The 26,090-nt window shown below is 39.1% G+C and overlaps 1 protein-coding gene across 3 annotated transcripts in view; it reads left to right on the forward strand.

The window, feature by feature from the left end:
- Positions 1-26,090, forward strand: part of LOC127447866 (mannosyl-oligosaccharide 1,2-alpha-mannosidase IB-like) — a 186,492-nt gene that overhangs the window by 125,720 nt on the left and 34,682 nt on the right. For all 3 annotated transcript variants that reach the window (XM_051710018.1, XM_051710019.1, XM_051710020.1), the window contains 3 exons: positions 16,070-16,164; positions 16,930-17,053; positions 17,147-17,240. In XM_051710018.1, coding sequence (XP_051565978.1) covers positions 16,070-16,164; positions 16,930-17,053; positions 17,147-17,240 — 313 coding nt within the window. The remainder of the gene's footprint in view (positions 1-16,069; positions 16,165-16,929; positions 17,054-17,146; positions 17,241-26,090) is intronic.

The following is a 26,090-nucleotide window of genomic DNA, read 5'->3' on the forward strand; positions in this document are numbered from 1 at the left end:
AGTTCATGTGGCCTTCAGATTAGCTCAAGAACAGTGCGTAGAGAGCTTCGTGGAATGGGTTTCCATGGCCGAGCAGCTGCATCCAAGCCATACAACACCAAGTGCAATGCAAAGCGTCGGATGCAGTGGTGTAAAGCAAGCCGCCACTGGACTCTAGAGCAGTGGAGATGCGTTCTCTGGAGTGACAAATCACGCTTCTCCATCTGGCAATCTGATGGACGAGTCTGGGTTTGGCGGTTGCCAGGAGAACGGTACTTGTCTGACTGCATTGTGCCAACTGTGAAGTTTGGTGGAGGGGGGATTATGGTGTGGGGTTGTTTTTCAGGAGCTGGGCTTGGCCCCTTAGTTCCAGCGAAAGGAACTCTGAATGCTTCAGCATACCAAGAGATTTTGGACAATTCCATGCTCCCAACTTTGTGGGAAAAGTTTGGGGATGGCTCCTTCCTGTTCCAACATGACTGCGCACCAGTGCACAAAGCAAGGTCCATAAAGACATGGATGAGTGAGTTTGGTGTGGAAGAACTTGACTGGCCTGCACAGAGTCCTGACCTCAACCCGATAGAGCACCTTTGGGATGAATTTGAGCGAAGACTGCGAGCCAGGCCTTCTCGTCCAAAATCAGTGTCTGACCTCACAAATGCGCTTCTGGAAGAATGGTCAAAAATTCCCATAAACACACTCCTAAACCTTGTGGAAAGCCTTCCCAGAAGAGAGTTGAAGCTGTTATAGCTGCAAAGGGTGGGCCGACGTCATATTAAACCCTATGGATTAAGAATGGGATGTCACTTAAGTTCATATGTGTCTAAAGGCAGATGAGCGAATACTTTTGGCAGTATAGTGTATTTTAGTTGCATATGCGAGTGATTTACTAGCAATGTAGAAGGCTTTTTGTTGTTTTTTTTTTTGTTTTTTTTTGGTAGCAGGACCAGTGAAAATTTCACCAAGGCAAGTAAAAATCTGATCTACAGTCTTAACCAGGCCAGTGAAAAATACTTGCGGGCCATGAGTCAGCATTTCAAGAGCAACTTAACATCATGTTAGGTATCCCAGCAACACTGTTTTTTATATATATATATATATATATATATATATATATATATATATATATATATATATATATATATATATATATATATTATATATATATATATATTTATAAATGGGTAAAGACATTCAAATGTTCAGCCTCTTGTTCTCACCAAATATGCTTTGTAATAAAAGAGAGAGAGAGGGACAGATGGAAAGAGGTAGAGAAAGATGAATAGAGTTTGGTAAAGTTGGAGATAATGAGACTGAAAGAAGTTTAGCAAAGCTGTACACTAGGCAAACTGTCACCATTATAGAGAAAGAGATGACAGATGAAGGAGAGCGCTGTGCATTTTTCAGTGTTTTTTTTTTTTTACTGTGAACAGTGCCAATGATTTTTTTAATTTATTTTATTTTTCAAAGGTTGTGCTTTTATGCTCATTTATAGGTCCTAAAATAACAAGCCTTCTGTACTTGTAGTTTTCCACCAACAAGGGACACATTTTACTTTTCAGGAGGAAGTTTTATCTAATAAAAGTTTTTTTTTTTTTTTTTTTTTTTTAGAATTAATGTGTTTTTTTTTCTACCCAGTTATGTTGCTTGCATCAAGCCATTTGAAATTTGGCAGTTTACCTCAGGACATATAAGCAAGCACAATTCATTGATCTTTTACAGAAACTCTTGCTCCCTTTAATGGCCTTAAAAGTGACTGGCTCAATAACCATTTGAATAGCTCTTTCAAAATTCTTCTGGGAATGTATATTTTTATTGATTTTCTTTTCTTTTAAGTCAGTGGTTAAGACCTTCATAACATTGAGTACCACACAAGCAATCCAAAATAATGGAATGACTTACTGTCAGGTCTGAAGTCTTCTTCCAGGGGATCTAGACAGGGCTTACACTCTCCTCTTTGAAAGACAAAACTACATTCTCAAAAATTTCTTTACCTTGAAATGCGAGATTTGCTACTGTGGATTTTCATACATTTTGGCAGTTCTTCGTGAAATGGATTTTGAACTGAAATGGTGCATTTGTTTCCTTCAGTTTTAACTGCCCAATTACTTTAAGTCTGTAGGTTTCCCCAAACAATGACTGCTGACTGAGGATATATTTCATAATATACCTCCAAGCCAAATTGGATCATTAGCTATAAGTGAACTGAACATGCTAAATATTTGTTCTTTGTCCTGATTTCCACATTTATTATGGCAGGAATGGTGTTTACTCCAGGCATTATGCTCAGTAAGATTGAAGCAATTAACTCTGTATCTCTTTCCCTCCCCATCACTTTTTCTCTGTTGATGTGCTTTCCTGTTGTTGTATATCCCTCACAGTGGTAGAAAATATGCAGTGTCACGTTAGGAAATGGCACTCTCTTCTGTTGTCAAACATGGATCTCATCAAAGGCAGAACAGACCAGCAGCTGCAGGCCCAGTGGAGGCAGGAGGAGGACAGAGATTTGAGAATGGATTTGATGCATGAGAAAAGTTTGTGTTCTACTCATCTAAACATGTTTGATTTGTTGCAGACTTAAGTCATGCCTTAACTAATCAATCCTACCTAAATAGTTCATAGCACTCTGGCCTTTCTTGAACAGACCTTTCCTTGCAATCAAATCTGGTTTTCTGGTAGCCTGAAGTATTAAGTGTGTTTGCTGGTGTGCAGGTTAGAAACTTCGTAAGATGTCCATCCATGGGTATCGCCAACCATCTCGTGATACGTGTCGAAGTACATAGAGTTGAAGTCAGAAGTTTACATACTGTAACAGTTAAAAAAGGAGGAAGCTGGGACCGGCTTGACAAAGCACATAGACATTATTGTCGAAGAATTTTCAGCATTCCACAATAAGACTTTTCAGCCTTACATTCAACATATGCACTGCTTTTCAGCACCCGTGCTTCTGACACTCATACTCACACAAACAGCTTCCTGTGTCTCTCCCGTCTGCCACTGTCTCTTCTCCTTAAGTACTCCCGCTGCCCCTCACTGGAATGCGAGACTGGTGTGGCATGCAGGTGTAAGTAATTTGCCACTTATCTTCCCGGCCTCGCTCTGCCCAGACGCCGCTCAGCCCCGTCCTGCTCACCACACATACACTTAGGTTGAAGTCATTAAAACTCATTTTTTAACCACTCCACAAATTTCATATTAGAAAACTATAGTTTTGGCATGTTGTTTAGGACATCTACTTTGTGCATGACACAAGTAATTTTTCCAACAATTGTTTACGGACAGATTGTTTCACTTTTAATTGACTATATCACAATTCCAGTGGGTCAGATGTTTACAGTGCCTTTTAAGCAGCTTGGAAAATTCCAGAAAATGATGTCAAGCCTTTAGGCAATTAGCCAATTAGCTTCTTATTAGCTAATTGGTGTCAATTGGAGGTGTACCTGTGGATGTATTTTAAGGCCTACCTTCAAACTCCGTGATTTTTGCATGACATCATGGGAAAATCAAAAGAAATCAGCAAAGACCTCAGGAAAATATTGTGGACCTCCACAAGTCTGGTTCATCCTTGGGAGCAATTTCCAAATGTCTGAAGGTACCACGTTCATCTGTACAAACAATAGTACACAAGTGTAAACACCATGGGACCACGCAGCCATCATACCGCTCAGGAAGGAGAGCCATTCTGTCTCCTAGAGATGAATGTAGTTTGGTGCGAAAAGTGCAAATCAATCCCAGAACAACAGCAGAGGACCTTGTGAAGATGCTGGAGGAAACAGGTAGACAAGTATCTATATCCACAGTAAAACGAGTCCTATATTGACATAACCTGAAAGGCTGCTCAGCAAGGAAGAATCCACTGCTCCAAAACTGCCATAATGCCAAACTACAGTTTGCAAGTGCACATGGGGACACAGATCTTACCTTTTGGAGAAATGTCCTCTGGTATGATGAAACAAAAATTGAAATGTTTAGCCATAATGACCATCATTATGTTTGGAGGAAAAAGGGTGAAGCTTGCAAGCCAAAGAACACCATCCCATCCGTGAAGCATGGGGGTGGCAGCATCATGTTGTGGGAGTGCTTTGCTGCAGGAGGGACTGGTGCACTTCGCAAAATAGATGGCATCATGAGGAAGGAAAATTATGTGGATATATTGAAGCAACATCTCAAGACATCAGCCAGGAAGTTAAAGCTCGGTCACAAATGTGTCTTCCAAATGGACAATGACCCCAAGCATACCTCCAAAGTTGTGGCAAAATGGCTTAAGGACAACAAAGTCAAGGTATTGGAGTGGCCATCACAAAGCCCTGTCCTAAATCTGATTGAAAATTTGTGGGCAGAACTAAAAAAGTGTGTGCGAGCAAGGAGGCCTACAAACCTAAAACAGTTACACCAGTTCTGTCTGGAGGAATGGGCCAAAATTCCAGCAACTTATTGTGAGAAACTTGTGGAAGGCTACCCAAAATGTTTGACCCAAGTTAAACAATTTAAAGGCAATGCTACCAAATACTAACTTTGTATGTAAACTTCTAACCCACTGGGAATGTGATGAAAGAAATGAAAGCTGAAATAAATCATTCTCTCTACTGTTATGACATTTCACATTCTAAAAATAAAGTAGTGATCCTAACTGACCTAAGACAGGGAATGTTTTCTACGATTAAATGTATTTGGCTAAGGTGTATACAGCTAAGCTGTGATTTTTGGAGCTTCAAAAGAGAAATCGCCAGTCACTTGCATTTTAAGGTCCTACTGAGCTAAGATATTTTTCTATTTTTCTTCAAATGTGTTCTGGTGAAGAAAGTCATACACACCTGGGATATCATGAAGGTGAGTAAATAATGAGAGAGTTTTCATTTTGGGGTGAACTATCCCAACTACAATGGTGGTTGTTCTCTGTCTGGGTCGGTTGTTTTTACATTGCATCTCGAGACAAGAAACAGAAAACTGGCAATTAGAATCATCATAGCACCGCCCAGTGGTTGCTCAGGAAAACTGTGGATAGGGACTTTATCCATTGGGAACTGATTTGATCATGAAAAGTAGTCTTTATGAGACCGGTGGTTGGAGAGGAGGGGTGGAAACATAAGGGGGCTTGGTGACTTTAGGCGAAGAGGAAATTAATTTCAGAGGCAGAGCAAGTTGTTACATTTTTGACAAAAGATTACAAAGACTAACATGGCACAGTATGCCCAGGAATGTGCATCAAAAAAGTAAATAGGATTCTTGTTGACTTTAATAACTTGAACGCATTTAGTTCAACCAAGGAGAGATGTCAGAAGCTTCTTGAATTAAGTTAGCTATTTGACACTTTGTACATACAGGCTGACTTTCTTTTTCATATCTCGTAGACTCTAAGCAGTGTATCTCTCTTGCATAGTCTCTTTTGAAGCCATGCAGTTATTTATAAACCAGGAGAAATCATTTTAAAGAAAGGCAGAAAATGTGTTTGAAATGTAAATGTAAAAAATGTACCAACTATCCCTGTTTGCTTAGAGAAGATGAGACGCTTTTGGCTAAATGCACATAAGCGTTCTCACAGACGGCAGCCTAATTTCTTCATTAGATGTTGGCACTGTTGCTGGTATCTGATTGGCTGTGTTTGTGTCAGATTGGCTGTGCTTGTGTCTGCCTTGATTGGCAGCTCCCGATAGTGCTGCCGTGACGACGGAGAGAATAAACACCAGGGATGGGGTTTGTCATAAAAGACTGCACAAACATACTGAGACCCAGAGAGGGACAGAGCGCAGAAATCCAGTTTTAAACCTGAACCCCCCTGGAAGCCTCTATACAAACACTCATTCCCTCCATTTCCAACGTGTTCTCAGTAATCTCTTTATGTGCCTCCGTTGCATGTTGAAGGAATATTTAGGATTGAGAGTGCCTTAGTGTGTGTGTGTGTTTACGTAGAGCAGAAGCTGTATCGCTGGGAATGTCCATGCTCACACCATCACATGTGTAATAACAGGATCATCTCTGGCGCTTATGATCCGCATCAACCAGATTAGGCTTCAGTGGCAGAATCTGCATTCTGGAAATTACACACACTCACACACAGAGACACACTGGTCCAACTAGTAATCCTGAGAGAAGCACTCATTCAGCCTAAATTAGGTTCTTTCTGTATCCTCTGTCTTTCACTCTGCCTCTGTCTCACTCTTTCTCTGTTTCTATCCCATTTCCTCCCATTCTTGTTTTCCTATATTTTTGCTCGTCCCAGCCTGCCTTTTATCAAAATGGGATTGTTAGCGGCACTTTTAATGAATAGTGTACAAAACCGGGCATTTGGGACAAAATGTTGGTTTGCAGATATTGTTAAATGTATATTTCAAGTTTTCAAGTTCAGGAAAAATATTTGTTCATTTTTTCTGACAATTAATCAACATAACAGGGTGGACTGATTGATCTCGTGCCACGAGATCTCGTGATATTAAAACGTGATGATATTTCTCATTGAGGTGAAAAGCTGACGAGTGTGAGGGTGAAATTAGCGTAGAAGATGCCCCCCGCCACTTTTAAATAGTTTGTGTGGCAGCATTTTAGGTACCTGGTGGAAACAACAAATGGCGACAGTGACAGACAAGACACGAACAAAGGCTGTGTCTCGTTTGGAAGGCTGCGTCCTCCGGAGGTCGCATTTATCGGCCACGTACGTCATCGAGGCTGTCTCGTTTCATTTTTTTCATTTTTTTAAGAAAATAGTGCCATACACCGTGGCTAACACAAGCACTATGCAAAGACACCTACAGAACCACTGTCGCTCTCAACTAAAATCAACCATATCTGAAGAGACTCGTGAAATCATACAGGAGAGAAGCCAGTCAGTTGAGTTTGTGGCAACACCTTTTACAGTTCTGTCTTTTACTGCATATGATAATTCATACTCAAAGTAGAACTGAAGTGACATTCATTACAAGATGTTAAAACATTTCAAAATGCACCTGCATTGTTTTGCATTTTGTGACTTTCAGTCGAATAAAAGACTATTTTACCAGTCATATACACTACCGGTCAAAAGTTTTGAAACACTTGACTGAAATGTCTCTCATGATCTTAAAAATCTTTTGATCTGAAGGCGTATGCTTAAATGTTTGAAATTAGTTTTGTAGACAAAAATATAATTGTGCCACCATATTAATCTATTTCATTACAAAACAAAAATTGTATTAACCTAAATTGATGACTTAATGACTGAATACTGAAGAAAAGAGCTAATAAGTGCCCAGTATTGATGGGAACTCCTTCAGTACTGTTTAAAAAGCATCCCAGGGTGATACCTCAAGAAGTTGTTTGAGAAAATGTCAAGAGTACATGTCTGCAAATTCTAGGCAAAGGGTGACTACTTTGAAGATGTTAAAATATAACATAGTTTTGATTTTTTTTGGATTTTGTTTAGTCACAACATAATTCCCACAGTTCCATTTATGTTATTCCATAGTTTTGATGACTTTTCTAAAATGTGAAATAAAAAAAATTATAATAAAGTATGAGTAAGAGTTTCAAAACTTTTGACCTGTAGTGTATGTAGTGTTAAAATATCGTCTCGTTCTCGTGAACCCAGTATCGTGTATCGTCTCGTCTCGTGAGCTAAGTGTATCGTCACGCCCCTATTGATGAATGCAGTCAAAGCAACAATATTTGTAAAAAAAAAAAAAATAATTTAGAATGCAACGATTTACTTTTTTCTCGACATTTCCCTAAATGTCACAATATTATGGGAATTTTTATTGTATTTTTTTATAATGGGGGACAATCATGTGATAAGTGTTGCGCACAAAAATTGGGACACAGCTAATAATTTCATGTTTTTTTTTTTTCCACAACGAATTGATCTATTCAACAGATTAGGTCAAAATTCTGATTTTTTTGCAGATAATTTTAATTGTTGGTTACAGTTGAGAAGGTCAAGGCTGCCATTTGGTTGTGTCTAGAAGGTAACCGTCTCACGTCAAGATTCTCACGCATACGCATTCTGTTAATGCTTTGGCTGCTTTCACTGAGATGCAAAGTGAAATACTCACAAATATTAATTAGGTAATGCACAGTAAAAGATTATTTTAAATGGTCTGTTTTAATAAATAGTCATTCTTGATGACACATTGAAGTGCTCAAATAAATATTTCACATAATTAATTTGATAAATTCAGCTCTTAATCTGCTACTGTCTGGCATAGGATATTGTTAGCTGGTGGTTAAATACCTCAGTTGGCTCCATTGTTGGGAGCCTGACTGGTTGGTCTAGCGTTAACGTTGTCTGTAGTGTGTAAGGTTGTGGGTTCAAATCCACCAGATTTTAACTTTTTTACTACACCAAGATTGCATCTGCACATCTTGAGTTGGAACACGTGTTTGCATATTTTTTGCTATGCGATTGGAAAGGAGCGAGTAGAGCACGCGTCTGTGTGCACGAGAGAATGTTGCAGCTGTCAGTCAATGGCACTGATAACTAGGGATGGGCACGGGTACTCTGATGTAGCAGCAATGATCGTTCATGAAAATGCTGATCGATGGCGATCATGCATGATGCGATTTATGTATTGATTGTACATCGATCAATACATAGTGCGGCCCAGATTCTCTCAACCTGTGGACGCGGTCTTTGTCGTTGCATGCGCCAGCGATTGACTGTACTAAAAGAGTATCTAAGCAGCTGTAGTCGGAATGCATTGAATGTGTTCATATTCTCTAGTGGTCAGAAGAGTATACTCAGATATGCAAAGCGGTCAGCTGGGTGTGATCCTATCAGGAATGCAGAGAAACTAAGTATACCGGAGCCATTACCATTTATCAAGTGCTGAAACTTTACTCTTTGAAAAACAACCTGGAATCATGTTTAATGGTGTAACAGTCACATCAAAGAAAGAAACGCGAGATTCAGCACAACAGTCAAAGTCGTCAGTTCAGCAGTTGTTAACAGTATAGAGAAAAACAATGCTGACGCAAAAAAAGCATGATTGAAGAGCCCCTAACTTGCCCTAAACTTGAAAAACTGACCCAAACCGACGGTTTGTCGGTTTGTCGCATGTGTAGAATAACCGAATAGTGATTTTGTGACACCCTTTGCCATATTGAAAGCACTACAGCTACACATTATATGATGTTTTACCTTGTGAGTGTATGTACAGTAATTTCAAATCAGATGATTGCAACATGCTCAAATAGTTTGGACAGTCGAGTTTACCACTGTAACATCACCATTTCTTCTAATAACACTTTTTCCCCCATTCATCCATTATGCAGGTCTTCAGCTGCACAATTGTACAGGGTCTTCGTTTCCATATGGTATGCTTCATAATGCACCACACATTCTCAATTAGAGACAGGTCAGGACTGCAGGCAGGCCAATCTAGCACCCACACTCTCAGCTTATACAGCCATGCATTTGTAATCCGGGCAGTATGTGGCATGAAGTTGTCCTGCTGGAAAATGCAGGGACGTACCTGGAAAAGACGGTGCCATGGGCGTTGACACACCCCTGGCCCATACAGACACTGGCTTTTGGACCTGATACTGATAACATCTTGGATGGTTCCTCTTTGGCCTGGAGAACACAACGGCTGTGTTTTTCAAAAAGTATTTGAAATGTAGACTCGTCGGACCAAAAACATGGTTCCACTGTTCTACTTTCCATCTAAGATGAGACAGAGTCCAGAGAAGTCGGCTGTGCTTCTGGACAGTGTTGATGTATGGCTTCTGCTTTGCATAGAAATCTTTAACTTACATCTGTGGATGCAGCAGTGAGTGGTGTTGACTAACAAATGTTTACTAAAGTAATCCCAAGCCCATGTTCATGATATCCATTACAGAGGAATCGGAGATCACGCGCATTCAGAAGTGGTTTTCGTCTTTACGCACCAAGATATGACCAGATTCCTTGAATCTTTTAACTATATTGTGCACTGTAGAGGGTAAAATGCCCCAAATCCTTCCAATTTGTATTTGGAGAACATTGTTCTCAAAGTGCTGGATTATTTTCTGAAGCATCTGTTGGTAAATTGACAAGTCTCAAACGATCCTTGCTCTTGAAGGACTAGATTGTTTTTGGAGGTTCCTTATATACTATGGCGCACGATTGCCTCACCTGTTTAACATCTCCTGTTTCACATCGCCTTATTTCAACTCATCAAAATTGTTCATCTTAAACTGGATCATGAGTACAGACCATTTTTTTAGCCATTTTCCAGTGCTGCTTTCTGCTCCGAAGCATTTGGTGAGATTGCAGAGCTTTAGTCAGACAGTCTGCCTGAAATCACAGTGATACAGAAAAGTTCTGGAGAGAAAATAGTTTGTTGCATGGTAATCATCTGCTCCACATGCCAAACTACTCTGTCACCATCAGTAAGGGTGAAGCCACTCTTTCTGTGTCTCTGCTAGTGTGCATGAAACTCCTACAAAGTGGACATAAAAATAAGTATTCATTCAATAGGTGCTTTTATTTAACGCAACTTGCAGTACATGTGAACATGAAACATGCTTTTGCATGCCCATTTCAATTCCTTAATGACATATACCTGAAATGGGATTTTCGACAAGAAAACATTAAGGATATGACTTGATTTTATCCATCGGGAATTGTTTGGATCGAGAAAAGTGGACAGGAGCCAAACCTGAATATAGGTTAGCATAAGACTATGAAGATTTTTTTGAGAGAGCTCATGGATCGATTCTTGCGAGGGATCAGACCTGAAACCTTCCATTTACTGCCTCTGAGCTTCACTATGCCACACTAAAGATCATTTTGTAAAGGACAGGTTGATCTTTGCTATGAATATGAATGTGTCCATATGCAGCAGTATTATTATTTTTAAACTGCAGCTTTCCGTCGATTTATGGTTGAATTTTACATTTTTGGTAAGGGTAAACAAATCCCAGTGCCGCCGCTAGCATCAGTTAGTGAGTAAACACATGCAGGTGTTGTTCATTGGGTATTTACAGTTGAAGTCAGAAGTTTACATAAGTCATTAAAACTCATTTTTTAACCACTGCACAGATTTCAGATTAGCAAACAATAGTTTTGGCAAGTCGTTTAGGACATCTACATTGTACATGACACAATTTTTCCAACAATTGTTTACCGACAGATTGTTTCAATTTTAATTGGCTATGTCACAATTCCAGTGGGTCAGAAGTTTACATACACCAAGTTATCTGTGCATTTAAGCAGCGTAGAAAATTCCAGAAAATTATGTCAAGCCTTTAGGCAATTAGCCAGTTAGCTTCTGATAGGCTAATTGGCATCAATTAGAGGTGTACCTGTGGATGTATTTTAAGGCCTACCCTCAAACTCTGTGCCTCTTTGCTTGACATAATGGGAAAAATCAAAAGAAATTAGCCAAGCAATTTCCAAATGTCTGAAGGTACCACGTCCAAACAACAGTGCGCAAGTATAAAAACCATGGGACCATGCAGCCATCATACCGCTCAGGAAGGAGACACATTCTGTCTCCTAGAGATGAACGTAGTTTGGTGCAAAAAGTGCAAATCAATCCCAGAACAACAGCAAAGGACCTTGTTAAGATGCTGGAGGAAACAGATAGACAAGTACCTATATCCACAGTAAAACGAGTCGTATATCGACATAACCTGAAAGGCTGCTCAGGAAGGAAGAAGCCACTGCTCCAAAACTGCCATAAAAAAAGTCAAACTACAGTTTGCATGTGCACATGGGGACAAAGATCTTACTTTTTGAAGAAATGTCCTCTGTTCTGATGAAACAAAAATTGAACTGTTTAGCCATAGTGACCATCTTATGTTTGGAGGGAAAAGAGTGAGGCTTGCAAGCCAAAGAACACCATCCCAACTGTGAAGCATGGGGGTGGCAGCATCATGTTGTGGGGTGCTTTGCTGTAGGAGGGACTGGTGCACTTTGCAAAATAGGTGGCATCATGTGGAAGGAAAATTATGTAGATATATTGAAGCAACATCTCAAGACATCAGCCATGAAGTTAAAGCTCGGTCGCAAATGGGTCTTCCAAATGGACAATGACCCAAAGCATACATCAAGTTGTGGCAAAATGGCTTAAGGACAACAAAGTCAAGGTATTAGAGTGGCTATCACAAAGCCCTGACCTAGGACAGGGAATGTTTTCTACAATTAAATGTAAGGAGTGGTGAAGCTATTTGGCTAAGGTATATGTAAACTTCTGACTTCAACTGCATTTCTCTCTCTCTCTCTCTCTCTCTCTCTCTCTCTCTCTAAGGGAGTATGTGCAGTCAGTTCCCCTCTGCTGGGTTTGTGGATGGAGTTTAACCCATTCAGTGTATCGGGATTCTGATGAGGAGGAGTGAATCTCATGAAGCCTGTCAAGAGGAACATGTCAGGATCATATTGCGCCTCCAAAAAATAAATAAATATATTTAGCTTAAAATGAAGCCTATTTGAGTCTCATGGGTGCCATGTGAAGGTCGGACGTGTGAACAGCGAGCTGTACGCACTTTGCTGGTTTTAATAATATTTGTATCACAAACCGGTGAGATTCGATACACCCTGATCCTTAATTGTTTTGGGAAGACAATATGTCAAGGAATTCAAAATCCTTTGGCTCTGGAGGTATTAAAAGACACTTAAGTGCTCAGGCTGATTCCCCTCAGCGGTAGGCCAGAAGCCCCGGACTCAGTTCGGACGGTGAACTGAAAGAAATCTGGTGTGAACTGATGAATGTGTCTGCAATGCTGACGAAGATCATTGCAGACTTGGAGGATATTGCTGTAATTCGTCGATCAATCACTTCCATGCAGGAGTTGGTTGCAAGATTTGCGGATGTTGAGAGATGGATTGATTATCTGGATTCATCGGAGAGGTAATTAGCTGTTAACCTGCTAGCGACCAAGACAGACTTGCAACACGTTTGGGAAAACTGGAGGATTTGGAGAATCGTAATCAGCAAACCAACGTCCGAATTGTTGGAATTCCAGAGCATGTGGAAGGCCGAGATATGGTAAAATTCCTAGACGAGCTCTTCCCGAGTCTGCTCAACATAACAGGCCATAAGTTGGAAATCGAGCGAGCTCACAGAGTGCAGGCTCGTAGATCCGCTGAGGGTTCCGATCAATTCTGGCCAAATTTCCGAGATCATCCGATAAAGATCTCCTGTTACGAGGCGAGAAGTAAAGGAAGGCTTTCTTGGAAGAACCGCAACATTTTTTTGTTCCCAGACTTTGCGAATTCGACGAGAGAAATATGATCGATTCAGGGAATGCAAGAAACTCTTAGATCAATGGAAGATCACTTTTGCTCTGTTTCCAGCCAAACTGAGAATAGATACCAAGGAAGCCCGTAGAGAATTTACATGCCCATAGCAAGCACTGTCCTTCATAAAAACATTGGAGTAAGCCATCTGGTGACTTTTTTTTTTTTTTTTTTTTAAGTTGCCACCTAGTGGACCTGTCTCAATGAACATACACTCGACTGCCCGAGGAAAATGAGTGCCTTTTTTAGTTTCGTTTTGTGTTGGTTCTGCCTAGCGGCTGGAGTTTGTTTTGTGTAGAATAATTTCTTCGGAACAGTTGTGGATGAATCTGCTCGTTCTTGGTGCTTATGCCTCCTATTGGCTGGAGTTTGTTTTATGGAATATTTCTTGCAGGACATTGGAGTGATTAGGGCATGTGTTGCACTTGTGTAACGACCGAATGGACCGGCTCACTGAACATTCATTTGACTGCCCGAGGAACTGAACGGGCCTTTTTTTTCTGTGCTGGTTCTACTTGTGGTTGGAGTTTGTTTTGTGGAGGAACACACCTTCAGGGCAATCTACACATTTTTAGTTTTTTTCCACTTATTGGGTGAAGTTTGTTTTATAGAATGTTTTCTGTTGTGTAATTTTGTCTAACAAAATTTCTATAGAAACACCTGACTTGAGCTTTCCGACGGCAAAGTTGTCACAGGGGCTCTTGTAGGCGTACATGGACTGTTTGAGTTTAGAGGTATGGACGCCGGTTGGCGCTGTCGTGCTCTAAATTAATGCGCACATGTTTCTTTTTTCTGTTTGTTTGGTTCGGGGGGAAGTTTGGGCTTTGATTGTTGCACTAATGTTGGAATGTGGTCGTTATTTTATTTTTGTTATACAATCTGTTTTCTCCGTCAAAATGTAAAATGTTAATATGAGTGGATTGTCTCTCCACGTGGAATGTGAATGGGTTGGGGCACCCCATAAAAAGAAGGAAGGTTATTTATTTTCTTAAATGTAAGAAATATGATATTGTGTTTCTTCAAGAAACGCATCTTTCCTCGAAGGAAGCTGAACATTTTGGAAAGATATGGGGTTGACATTTTCTTTAGTGCTGGCTTAAGAAAGAGCAGGGGAGTCATTACATTGATAAGTAAACATCTACAATTCAAATATCTCAGACAGATTAATGATAAATTAGGAAGAGTCATTGTTTTAGCAGAAATTCAGGGGCAAAGTCTTATTTTGGCTAATATTTACGCACCTAACGTTGATGATCAGGGCTTTTTTATAGATCTTGAAGGGATGTTGCAAGCCGCTGGCACCCCTTATGATATAATATTGGGAGGAGACTTTAATCTTTTGATGGACTCAGTCCTTGATCATAGTGAAGCAAAAGTCCCCTAGAGTAACAGTGATGCTTCATAGGATGTGTCTTACAGATATTTGGAGACTTTTGAACCCATCTGGTAGAGACTATACATTCTTTTCATCAGTCCATAAGATTTATTCTAGAATAGATGATGTTGTTTGAAAGTATATCTTTGTTTTAATGTGTTTATTTATTTATTTATTTTTACATTTTCTAATTGTTGGTGACCACTGTAGTGCGTGTTTGTGTCGGGTGGGGGTGTGGGGGAATGTTCGGTGGGAGGGGTTTAATTGATTCTGTATTTTATGTTTGTATGATTTATGTATGGAATCAATAAAAACTGTTAATAACAAAAGTGAAGCTTGTTTTTAGGACTGTCAGTGCACTTTTTGCATTGTGACATGATTTTTTTTTTTTTTTAAACACACCACGCCCATCCAAGGACAAAACATTCATGCAGGTACTTGGTGCTGGGTGGTTTGGCGATATTGCTGAGATGGTATGAAGTGTCAGCCGGTAGAGATTTTGCTATATGTAAAATTCTGTGTGTGCAATGTGGGCATGGCTAACACAAACCATCCACAATGGTTTGCCAAAATAAAGACTCAAGGGTTTAACCCGACCTATGCAGTGTGAAGGTAAAAAATTACAACAGAAATATTAATATTATATAATAAAAATCAAATAAATATTCAAAAATAATAATAATTCATTATAATATTAAAATGATATAACTAGGGCTGTGAATCGATTTAAAATTTTTACAGTAATTAATTACATGGTATGCCAATTAATTAATCGAATTAATCGCATATTAATGTTTGGCAAGAAATGATCCCAAATAAAATAAATTCAATATATAATTATTATTTTAAATTATTTTATTTAAATTATTAAAATATATAATAAATATAATAATTCAGATAACAAAAAATCATTATTATGATTATTGTAAATCAGTGATTAGACAATACAAAAGTGTCTAGAAGACAATATATTGTTTATTTCCATTGAACATAAGCCTATAATTGGCATAAAGTCCACAGCATTCCATTTGTCAATTGAATTCGTCTTTGTCCATGGAAGACTTATTATAAGGGCTTTTCTTATGATGCATTGTCTAATAACGCATCTATGTACACATGCATCAGATGGACTGTTTTGGAGCATCACATCATAAACAATATTCTAAAAACGCTGTGCTTATGATGTGATACTCCAAAACCATCCATTAAGTTAAAGAGAGTTTGAGTTGCGCAAGAATGCATACTCAACTTATGCTTTCTGCTGCCAGTAAAGTGTGTCTTGTTGCCTGTACAGCTGCATGTTGCCTGTACAGCTGGAGTAGCGCTTACTGCCTCCTACTGACTGGAACTCCTAAAACATTAAGGTGGTACTTCAAGCTTGAATTGCTCCGATGGCAGAAATTTTCCCTATTATGATCTGGGGGAATGATTAATTGTGCTGACTTGATTCTTTCTGTCTATCTGTTTGTTTTTCTCTGTCTTTAGCATGTTTCATAATGTATTTCTTTTCTCTGTGTCTCTGGTAGGTTTTTAAGTTGAAGGCTGTCCAGCTGGCAGAAAAGCTGCTTCCTGCCTTCAACACCCCAACAGGCATCCCTTGGGCCATGGTCAACCTGAAAAGGTTTGTCACATCTCTACAGCCATACACACATCTTCACTTCCTGCATCCTTTCTCTCCTTTTATTGCTTTCTTTCCCCTGTCATCCAACCTATCATCTTTCTCCACTTTGTCTCTCCGCCACTCATTTTTCCCACTGGGGGATGCCACAGTGGAAGGCTATCGGACCTAATGCGTCTGTGAAGATCCCTGTGGCTTTCATCCCTGTTTAACGTGACTTTCCACAATTTTATTAGATTAAAATAAAAATTGCACAATGCATCTGCGGAGTGATTTGTGAATGAACATCAAGGGGTTTTGTGTTTAAGGAGGGAGGAGGGTCAAATTGAGCCTGAAATGGTTTTTGTGAATTAATTGGGTATTAAGAAGAAATTGCTCTGGAACTGACAAGACCACTGCATTTTTCAGGGTGTCTATAGACCTGAGGGAAAGAATAGCGCTGTGTTTTATTAATCCCTATTCATGTAGAGCAGGCTTTCAGAGTCAAAACAGGCACACACATACACTTAATACTGCTTAAGAGTGTGTATGTTGTTGTTATATTCTCAATGGAAATGGTAGTTAGAAGTAGCGAAGAGGATTTTGAAGATGATGGAGGAGTGACTGGGTGGCAATTAATTTGTTTCAAGTAATGCATTGGAGCAGTTTGACATAAATGAGCTTGCTGTAATTCTTACATGTGCAATTATAGACATGGACATTTGCTTCAGGCTAATATGGAACATTATGTACGTAAATGTCATGTGTGTTTGCCTCTGTCTGTTTTAGTGGAGTGGGGCGTAACTGGGGCTGGGCATCAGCTGGTAGCAGTATTCTGGCAGAGTTCGGGACGCTGCACATGGAGTTTGTGCACCTGACATATCTGACAGGAAAACCTGCCTACTATCAGAAGGTACACCTGTGTGAATGACTGTTATGTAACTTAATCAGTTCTCATATTTGTGTCCTGCTATGGTTTCCATTTGGATTGTTCTTCACCCATTAGGTGATGCACATACGGAAACTGCTGGCTAAAATGGATAGACCCAACGGGCTCTACCCAAATTACCTGAACCCTCGGACAGGACGCTGGGGTCAGCGTGAGTATCTCCTACTATAACATCCTCTGTGCTGCACAAGAAACTCTTTCTTCAGATCTAGAAGCTTCTTAAAAAGACTTCGGAGATTCTGCCAGATCTTACTTTCTTATTAGGGCCTGAGAACATTCCAATTTACTTTGATTTTCAGTTTCCCAATGGTTAAATTTTTTTTTTTTTTAATTCTAGCTTTTATGATTTGTTGATTCAGTTAATTATATATTTATTTATTTTCAAAACAGCTTGTTTTATTTAAAACCATACTCTACACTCTGGCTTTGTTCTCTCTCTGTCTCACACTTCCTCTTCGATATCAGCTCTAGGGGCCTTTAGACCCACATCTATTGAGTCATTCTCTGTTCATGACCTGTCTGCTCACTGACAGTGAAACCTCTTTGCAGAGCTTTCCTGTCTGAAACTCTGATTCTTACTCGCATCAGCCCTGTTGTTTTTTATTCAAAGACTTGGAGAGCATTAATTTGAGAGTTGGAGACCATTAGGGAGTTGTTTTTGATTGGCACTGGTGAAAACCAAGGCATCTGATGACTGCCGGCAATGCAGGAACAGGCCGTGTAATAAAGGCCCACAGGCTTTATAGAAGTCTGACTGGGATTTTTAGGAGTTTGTGAGTCTGAAACGTCTCTGCTGTGGGTGAAGCTTCAATCATTCTTTCTACTGCCACAATTTTTTTATTTCATGTGTCACTGCACAGCAGCCTGGGTGTTTAATCATCTTAATCACTGACAGTGTTTTTTTTTTTGTTGTTGTTTTTTTTTCTTTTGTAATGAATTCTACCTCCCTTCTTTCAGTTCCGCTTACACTTAACTCTACTGGGTCTGTCTCTCTCTCTTTTGTTCCTTTGGTCTCCTGTTCCTGTGATACTTGTTCCCCTCTCTCTCTCTCTATTGCCTTCACATTGTTAAACTTGCTGTTAAGATCTTAACATTCTGTCTGAAATTTTTTCTTTTATACTTTTGTACTTTACAGTCCAAAAACTCTGTGTTTCTCTGTCCAGATTGCGTTATAGACCTAAGTCAGGATGTTTGCCATATTTAACCCTTGAATGCGGTTCCAGGTCAATTTGAGAGTTTAAACTTTTAACCCAGATTTACTTCAACGTAACTAACTTTTTGGACTGAAACTTCATGGCATCCTCCACGGAGGTGATCTGGAGCTGACTATGTTACAATTATTAATTTCATGTTTTTATAAACAATGCTATCAAAATAATAACAAGGAAGTTATGGGTCAGTTTGACCCGGTTCATATTAGGGATGCGCGAGACTAGTTGACTAAACTGTTCTGATTCTGCTAGTCTACACTGGAATTACTAGTCTGTTAATACGTATTTCCCCCCATTAAACTGTTTAAATGTTTACACATTTACGTTTGGCTTTATATTTGTACAAAGGCTGCACTTAAATAATTGCCATGTTAATGTTACACATTTTAAATATAATTAGTAATACAAATACTATTAAATAAATAAATAAATAAATAAATAAATAAAAAGGATATCTGGAGCTGATACAAAGTTTCATTTCACCTCAGTGAACATTTCACTTCATTTCACCTGTGCGTGCTTGTAAGTTATTTTCCCGCCAAGCTGGCTTTTTCAAGTGCAGGATTGTCACCTCAGTTGAGTCAAGTCCCATCTTTCACAAGACCGTGTTGACGTATTAATTTTGCTCATCAAAAATGTATGCTTTTGAGTAAGTAGCCTAGAAAATGCAGTTTTTAGGCAAGGTATGCCATTTTTTAATCTGCTGATTAAGAAGTCTATTTTCAACGATGTGCCGACTGCTTAACTGAATAAACTGTCTTTTATTCTGTGTGCACGTCATGTTTAGAACAATACATTAGGTTTATTGTACATTTCTCACAGGCCTATTTTTTTCTATCCTATAGCTATTTTATTTATTTTTTTTACATTGTAATTGTTATTGGTTAATGTTCTTAACCGAACAGCTGTCATATTAGATCAATGGCTGATGCACATCATGAAATGTGAAAATTTTCAGTGCATTTAGCTTAGCTGTGAATTATTTTAAACAATGTCCTGATTGTTTTAATATGTTAAGTAATTTTTACTTGGTGAATTCCATTTAGAACAGGTTATTAGGGTTGCTCTATTGGTCCTGCACTATTCATTAAATTGTTGAATAAATATGCCTGTATTTGCTAACGTTGATTCAGTGAATGTGTGTCATGTTCTATATTTAATGTACGATGATCATCATAATGCAAGGCATGCACGTCACAGATAAATGCCTCTTTTCAACAGAATTTAGAATCGGATTTGGAATAGATTAAGTATTTTAAATGGGTCACATAAACACTTTTTTTTTTTTTGACTGTTTTCTGAAGGTTTTGTACATTTTAGATTAGTCAACTCCAAAATCTTCATTTAAACATCAGTGAAATTAGTTGTTCTGTACATCTCTAGTTATATAAGAACTAATGAGAAAGCTGAAATATGCAGAGAAAGCTTAACTTGTATTTTAAAATAGTAATGCAGTGTCAAAACATTATCAGAATGACACCAGAGTCGAGAACTGTTTGAAAACATTAGAAACAAATATAAAACCATGATGAGAACAAATGTTTTTTTGTGTATGGTGCGTCTGACCCACACACCCAAAACTTTACCCACACCCCCCACCCATAGCGCACACATGCGAACAAACATTTATACATTAGGGATGGGACGATATGATTATCTCATGATTCGGTTCGATAAACAATATAAGGCTCACGATTTGATATTATCTCAATATGATATATTCAATATGATATCACTGACAAATAACAAAGTAGGGCAGAAAAAAAATATTTTATTATTTTTAATGTTTGCGTAAAATGCACATTATAATTTCTCATCAAAATAAAGTTCTTTAATACACAATATAAATCTTCAAAGTTTAAATAATAAGAGTTTCTCATTTGCCTTTCACTATAAGAAAAGATCTCAAACAAATGAGCCTTCAAAAATAGTGTACTACATTCAGGCTGTCAGGTGCAGAAGCAATAGAACTGAACAAAAACCTGTACCAAAAAAGTATGTGAAAGTGTATTTGTATTTTTTAAATAATTAGTTTGTCTTGATTATAATAATCACATTTTAACTTTTTAAAAGTATAAAAATTCTGCATTCTATCAATTAATTACAGGTGCATCTCAATAAATTAGAATGTCGTGGAAAAGTTCATTTATTTCAGTAATACAACTCAAATTGTGAAACTCGTGTATTAAATAAATTCAATGAACACAGACTGAAGTAGTTTAAGTCTTTGGTTCTTTTAATTGTGATGATTTTGGCTCACATTTAACAAAAACCCACCAATTCACTATCTCAAAAAATTAGAATATGGTGACATGCCAATCAGCTAATCAACTCAAAACACCTACAAAGGTTTCCTGAGCCTTCAAAATGGTCTCTCAGTTTGGTTCACTAGGCTACACAATCATGGGGAAGACTGCTGATCTGACAGTTGTCCAGAAGACAATCATTGACACCCTTCACAAGGAGGGTAAGCCACAAACATTCATTGCCAAAGAAGCTGGCTGTTCACAGAGTGCTGTATCCAAGCATGTTAACAGAAAGTTGAGTGGAAGGAAAAAGTGTGGAAGAAAAAGATGCACAACCAACCGAGAGAACCGCAGCCTTATGATTGTCAAGCAAAATCGATTCAAGAATTTGGGTGAACTTCACAAGGAATGGACTGACACACAGACGTGTCAAGGAATTTGGCTACAGTTGTCATATTCCTCTTGTTAAGCCACTCCTGAACCACAGACAACGTCAGAGGCGTCTTACCTGGGCTAAGGAGAAGAAGAACTGGACTGTTGCCCAGTGGTCCAAAGTCCTCTTTTCAGATGAGAGCAAGTTTTGTATTTCATTTGGAAACCAAGGTCCTAGAGTCTGGAGGAAGGGTGGAGAAGCTCATAGCCCAAGTTGCTTGAAGTCCAGTGTTAAGTTTCCACAGTCTGTGATGATTTGGGGTGCAATGTCATCTGCTGGTGTTGGTCCATTGTGTTTTTTGAAAACCAAAGTCACTGCACCCATTTACCAAGAAAGTTTGGAGCACTTCATGCTTCCTTCTGCTGACCAGCTTTTTAAAGATGCTGATTTCATTTTCCAGCAGGATTTGGCACCTGCCCACACTGCCAAAAGCACCAAAAGTTGGTTAAATGACCATGGTGTTGGTGTGCTTGACTGGCCAGCAAACTCACCAGACCTGAACCCCATAGAGAATCTATGGGGTATTGTCAAGAGGAAAATGAGAAACAAGAGACCAAAAAATGCAGATGAGCTGAAGGCCACTGTCAAAGAAACCTGGGCTTCCATACCACCTCAGCCGTGCCACAAACTGATCACCTCCATGCCACGCCGAATTGAGGCAGTAATTAAAGCAAAAGGAGCCCCTACCAAGTATTGAGTTCATATACAGTAAATGAACACTTTCCAGAAGGCCAACAATTCACTAAAAATGTTTTTTTTTATTGGTCTTATGATGTATTCTAATTTTTTGAGATAGTGAATTGGTGGGTATTTGTTAAATGTGAGCCAAAATCATCATAATTAAAAGAACCAAAGACTTAAACTACTTCAGTCTGTGTGCATTGAATTTATTTAATACACGAGTTTCACAATTTGAGTTGAATTACTGAAATAAATGAACTTTTCCACGACATTCTAATTTATTGAGATGCACCTGTATATTTATTGAAATTGTATATACTGTATAATAATGATATGAGCTGTCAGTGTTTGAAATAATGTTCAATTTACAAGAAATAACACTTTTAGTTTTCATTTGTATATCAAGTGCTAAAGTGATACTAATACTTAGAGTTTAACGTGCATCTCTCAGACTCTCCTTTTTTATCTGACTGTAAAGAACAGAGGGGATATTAAAAGACAGATTATTCAATGAAAGTGGTGAGCGGGATTTCATCTTTGGACACATATTACACAGAAGAAATGGTACATTTTAATCTCAAGCACTTTTCAACAAAACAAGGCAATTTTCCAGGTATTCCAGTACTTTTTTCAGAGCTAAATTCCAGCACTTCAAAAACTTCAAGGACCTTTACAGTAAACAGTGTAGAAAAAGTGCAGTAGGGGTAAAATGAAGCGATTGAGAGATTATGATATTTGATGGGTCACATGAGCATAGTGACGGGTCACAATGTAGTCTTAACATTGTGTATACTCCCCTTGTCCTAAGGGTAAAAAATGACCCACCTTCACCAAACCCCTAAAATAAAGCAGCTTAATTGAATTTTAAACCCCAAATCTATTTTGCATGAAGAAACAACCTGTCATTCATCACAAACTTTGTGAATATGTGGGTTTTACCTCTTCACAGTGCAGAAAGACTCCATTTAATCAGTGGACACCACACGTTTTATAACACACCTGTCATAATTGTTTTCTTTACTAAAGTAGAGGTTTATTATTATTATTATTATTATTATTATTATTATTGCTAAAGGTACTGCATAGGTGTAAACATTAATTGTTTAGCAAGAGATAGCACTTGTATAGCCTAAGAAAGTAGCAGAAATGTGCAGAAAGTAGTTTTGAATGCATTTTATTGAAGGGAAACAATAACAGTCTTGAACTTTTTTGGCAACATAGTGATATATTCTTATATACTGTACAATGAGGAATTCAACTACAAAATACTAGTCTTGTCCCATTTTTTTGAACCATTGCCCCCACCCACAAGGTGTATAAACAACAACAATAAATAAGAATAAAATAATAGATACAAAACAAAAATGTGAAGAACATAAATCAATCAACTCTAATTAGCACATGTAGGACAGTATGCAAGTGTGTGCGCATGGACTTTGCAGATGTATTTCTCACATGTGTAGCACATAGTATTTGTTTTACAGTCTTTCTTTGAGGGGCAGAACTGGCATCTCCTCCTCTTGCCTGCCCCAGCTGCAGCCTCAGGTGGATCAGGACAAGATTCAGCCCCCTGAACAGCTTTCACAAGTGCTGCAGAGGCTGCTGTGCGGGGGAGGCGCTCCCTTTGAATGTGTGGGGTTACAAGTGCCTTTCCCAGCTGCTCCAGGAACACCCTCCTCTTGTTCTGCTTATCAGGCATCCAGGTAGGGTTGATCTTGTTCCATATCACAAAGGCATTGTATGAGGACACATCAATGATGTTATGGAAGATGACCAGGGGCCAGCAGTCATCCTCCTGCAGTTGTAAGTTCCAATCACCTTGTCCAGGTTGTCCACGCCTCCTTTGTTGTGATTGTAGTCCAGGATGATGTCTGGCTTCCTGTCCTCACGAGCACTGATCTCAGCCGTTTTGTGCAGTGTGCTCAGGAGGACCACATTCTTGTTTCTCTTTGGAAGGTAAGAAACTAGAGTGGTGGTGGTGGTGAAGGCAAACTTTGAGAAGGCCTCTCTCCCCCTTGTTGCGAGGAGTGCAGGGGGGAGCTCAGGCTTGTTCTTTCTAACTGTGCCAACCATGGTGATCTTCCTCTTCAGGAGCTGCTGGCTGAGTTTATAAGAGGTGAAGTTATTGTCACACGTGACATTGTGCCCCTCAGTCCATCTGTCACATCAAGCACAACCCGCATCTCCTGGTTCTTCTCCGGGCCTCCACTGGTCGGCTTCCCTGTGTAGACTTGAATCTTCCAAGCGTAGCTGGATTGTGCATCACAGGCCACCCATATCTTGATGCCATACTTTGCTGGCTTGCTGGGCATATACTGCCGGAAAGGACAGCGACCTTTTGACAAAAGAGATTACTATCAGTATTTAGTATCAGTGTCACAGAAAACAATCACATAAATCAATGATATTACAGCAATACATAATCAAATCAACAGTGAAAATCACTTACATTACAGATATGAAAATATAAATGTAACTCTGAATGGAACCAGTTGCTCATCCACTGTTACTTCAGGCCCAGGGTTGTAGAGGTATGGCAGACGCTCCACCCACTTCTCCCAGACCTCTCTTATGGCCGCCAGTTTGTCTCTCACACGTCTTGCAGGTCCTGACTCACGGTTATCAAATCGTAGCATTCTTGAGAAAGTGTGAAAGACTTTCAGTGGCGTCGTGGCACGGAAAATCGCCCTTCCACTCTCTGCATCCCAGAGACTACATGTAGACTCACCTCGGGACCTATACACACCCGCTAAGATTAGCAGCCCAGTGTAGGCATGCAGGTCAATCTCATCCATCCTTTTCCAGTTGTCTCCATATTTACGGAAACCTTCCAAATTTGTCATCTCTAGGATTATTTTTTCGATGGCTGGTGTGATGAACATGTAGAATGTTGAGGTGATGTCCTGGGCATGGGCAACTGCATGTCTTGTGGGCCCTGGGGTCATCCTTATCACATTTTGCGCTGCCATCCTGCAATGGTTGTCATATGGTAACAAGGACCATGTTATTTAGCTGTTCTTTGACAAAAATATCTCTTTCAGATGATGCATCGTGCTCTGGGTTGTATTCTTCCCCATCTTCTTCAGATACCTCCTCCTCTTCTAAATTATTGTTCTCTTGTTCCTCCTGGACATCTGAAAAAATCAGATCTACGACCTGTTGGGCACTGAAATGTGCACTCATGGCTTCAGCAAAGAGAGAACTGGGGGTACTGTCATTTGCAGCACCTTTATAGTCTCTGACTGTATTCACCATTAGTAAACAATGCTTTCAAGAAATGTTTATTTTGTCTGAAATTGTTTTTTATTTTGTCTGTGAACTTGAGTCATGTGTGGGGTCGTGGAGGGGAGATGCTGCACGTGCACAAGAAAGTTTTAGTTTTGTCTGAGATCACAGTAACACACGCAATCTCAATTTCTTGTGTGTGTGCGTGTGTGTGTGTGTGTGTGTGTGTGTGTGTGTGTGTGTCACTCACTTTGTGGTTTTTGTGGTGTGTAAATTATTTTAAAACTGCGGGGTCAAAAATGACCCTAAGACAATCTTTGTACCCTGGTGGTGTACAGCTTTCATGGAAATATGAACAAAGGCAATGTTTCACTTTTTCTAATGTTGGGGTCACTCTATGAAAAGTCATCAAATTTCAAGTTGAAAAAAAATAATTTCGCTGGTTTTCTCTGCTGGTAAACATAGTGGCGGGTCAATTCAAGCCATTTTTGACCCTTAAGACAACACAAGGGTTAAGTTTTTGAAAAAGATAAAGTTTTGCCTCTATGGTTAATATTTTTGGTTCTCGATATATCTAAATTTGATATATCATCCCATCCCTATTATGTATACATAAATTGTCACAATATCATTAGCTCAGTATACTGTAAAAACAATGCATGCGTGCGTGCGTGCGTGCGTGCGTGCGTGCGTGTGTGTGTGTGTGTGTGTTCAAGCAAAACTTGACACACACACACCCCCACCCACAAACACACATACAAACTTACATTGGTTGTCACAATATTATAAGCTTAATACAAAATCAAATGGGGAAAATTGGAATGTGTGTGTGTGTGGTTCAAACAAATCCTGACCCACCCATTATCTACCTACCAATCCACAAACACACATGCGCGCTCAGACATTTACAAATACATAAATACATACTGTACATAAACATATTCTAATGTAAATTTGGAGCATTTATTTAAAATGAGTAAATTTTAAATGTTTGAATTAGTGAAAGGTTGGTTATTGATCGTAAAACAGTTGTTGGGGGAAAAATGTGCAAATTGTGACTGAACTGCGATTTAACGAGCCAGGTCAATTTGGCCCGCTAAGTGCTACACTGTTACTCAGTTGCCAACTGTACGGAAGGGTTAATTTTTATGTGAATGAAAATGAGGCTCTGAGGGATAGATGTACAGTCCGTTTAGTAGGTCTTA

Source organism: Myxocyprinus asiaticus, chromosome 11 (genome assembly GCF_019703515.2).
Source record: "Myxocyprinus asiaticus isolate MX2 ecotype Aquarium Trade chromosome 11, UBuf_Myxa_2, whole genome shotgun sequence".
In the NCBI taxonomy this organism is placed as follows: domain Eukaryota; kingdom Metazoa; phylum Chordata; class Actinopteri; order Cypriniformes; family Catostomidae; genus Myxocyprinus; species Myxocyprinus asiaticus.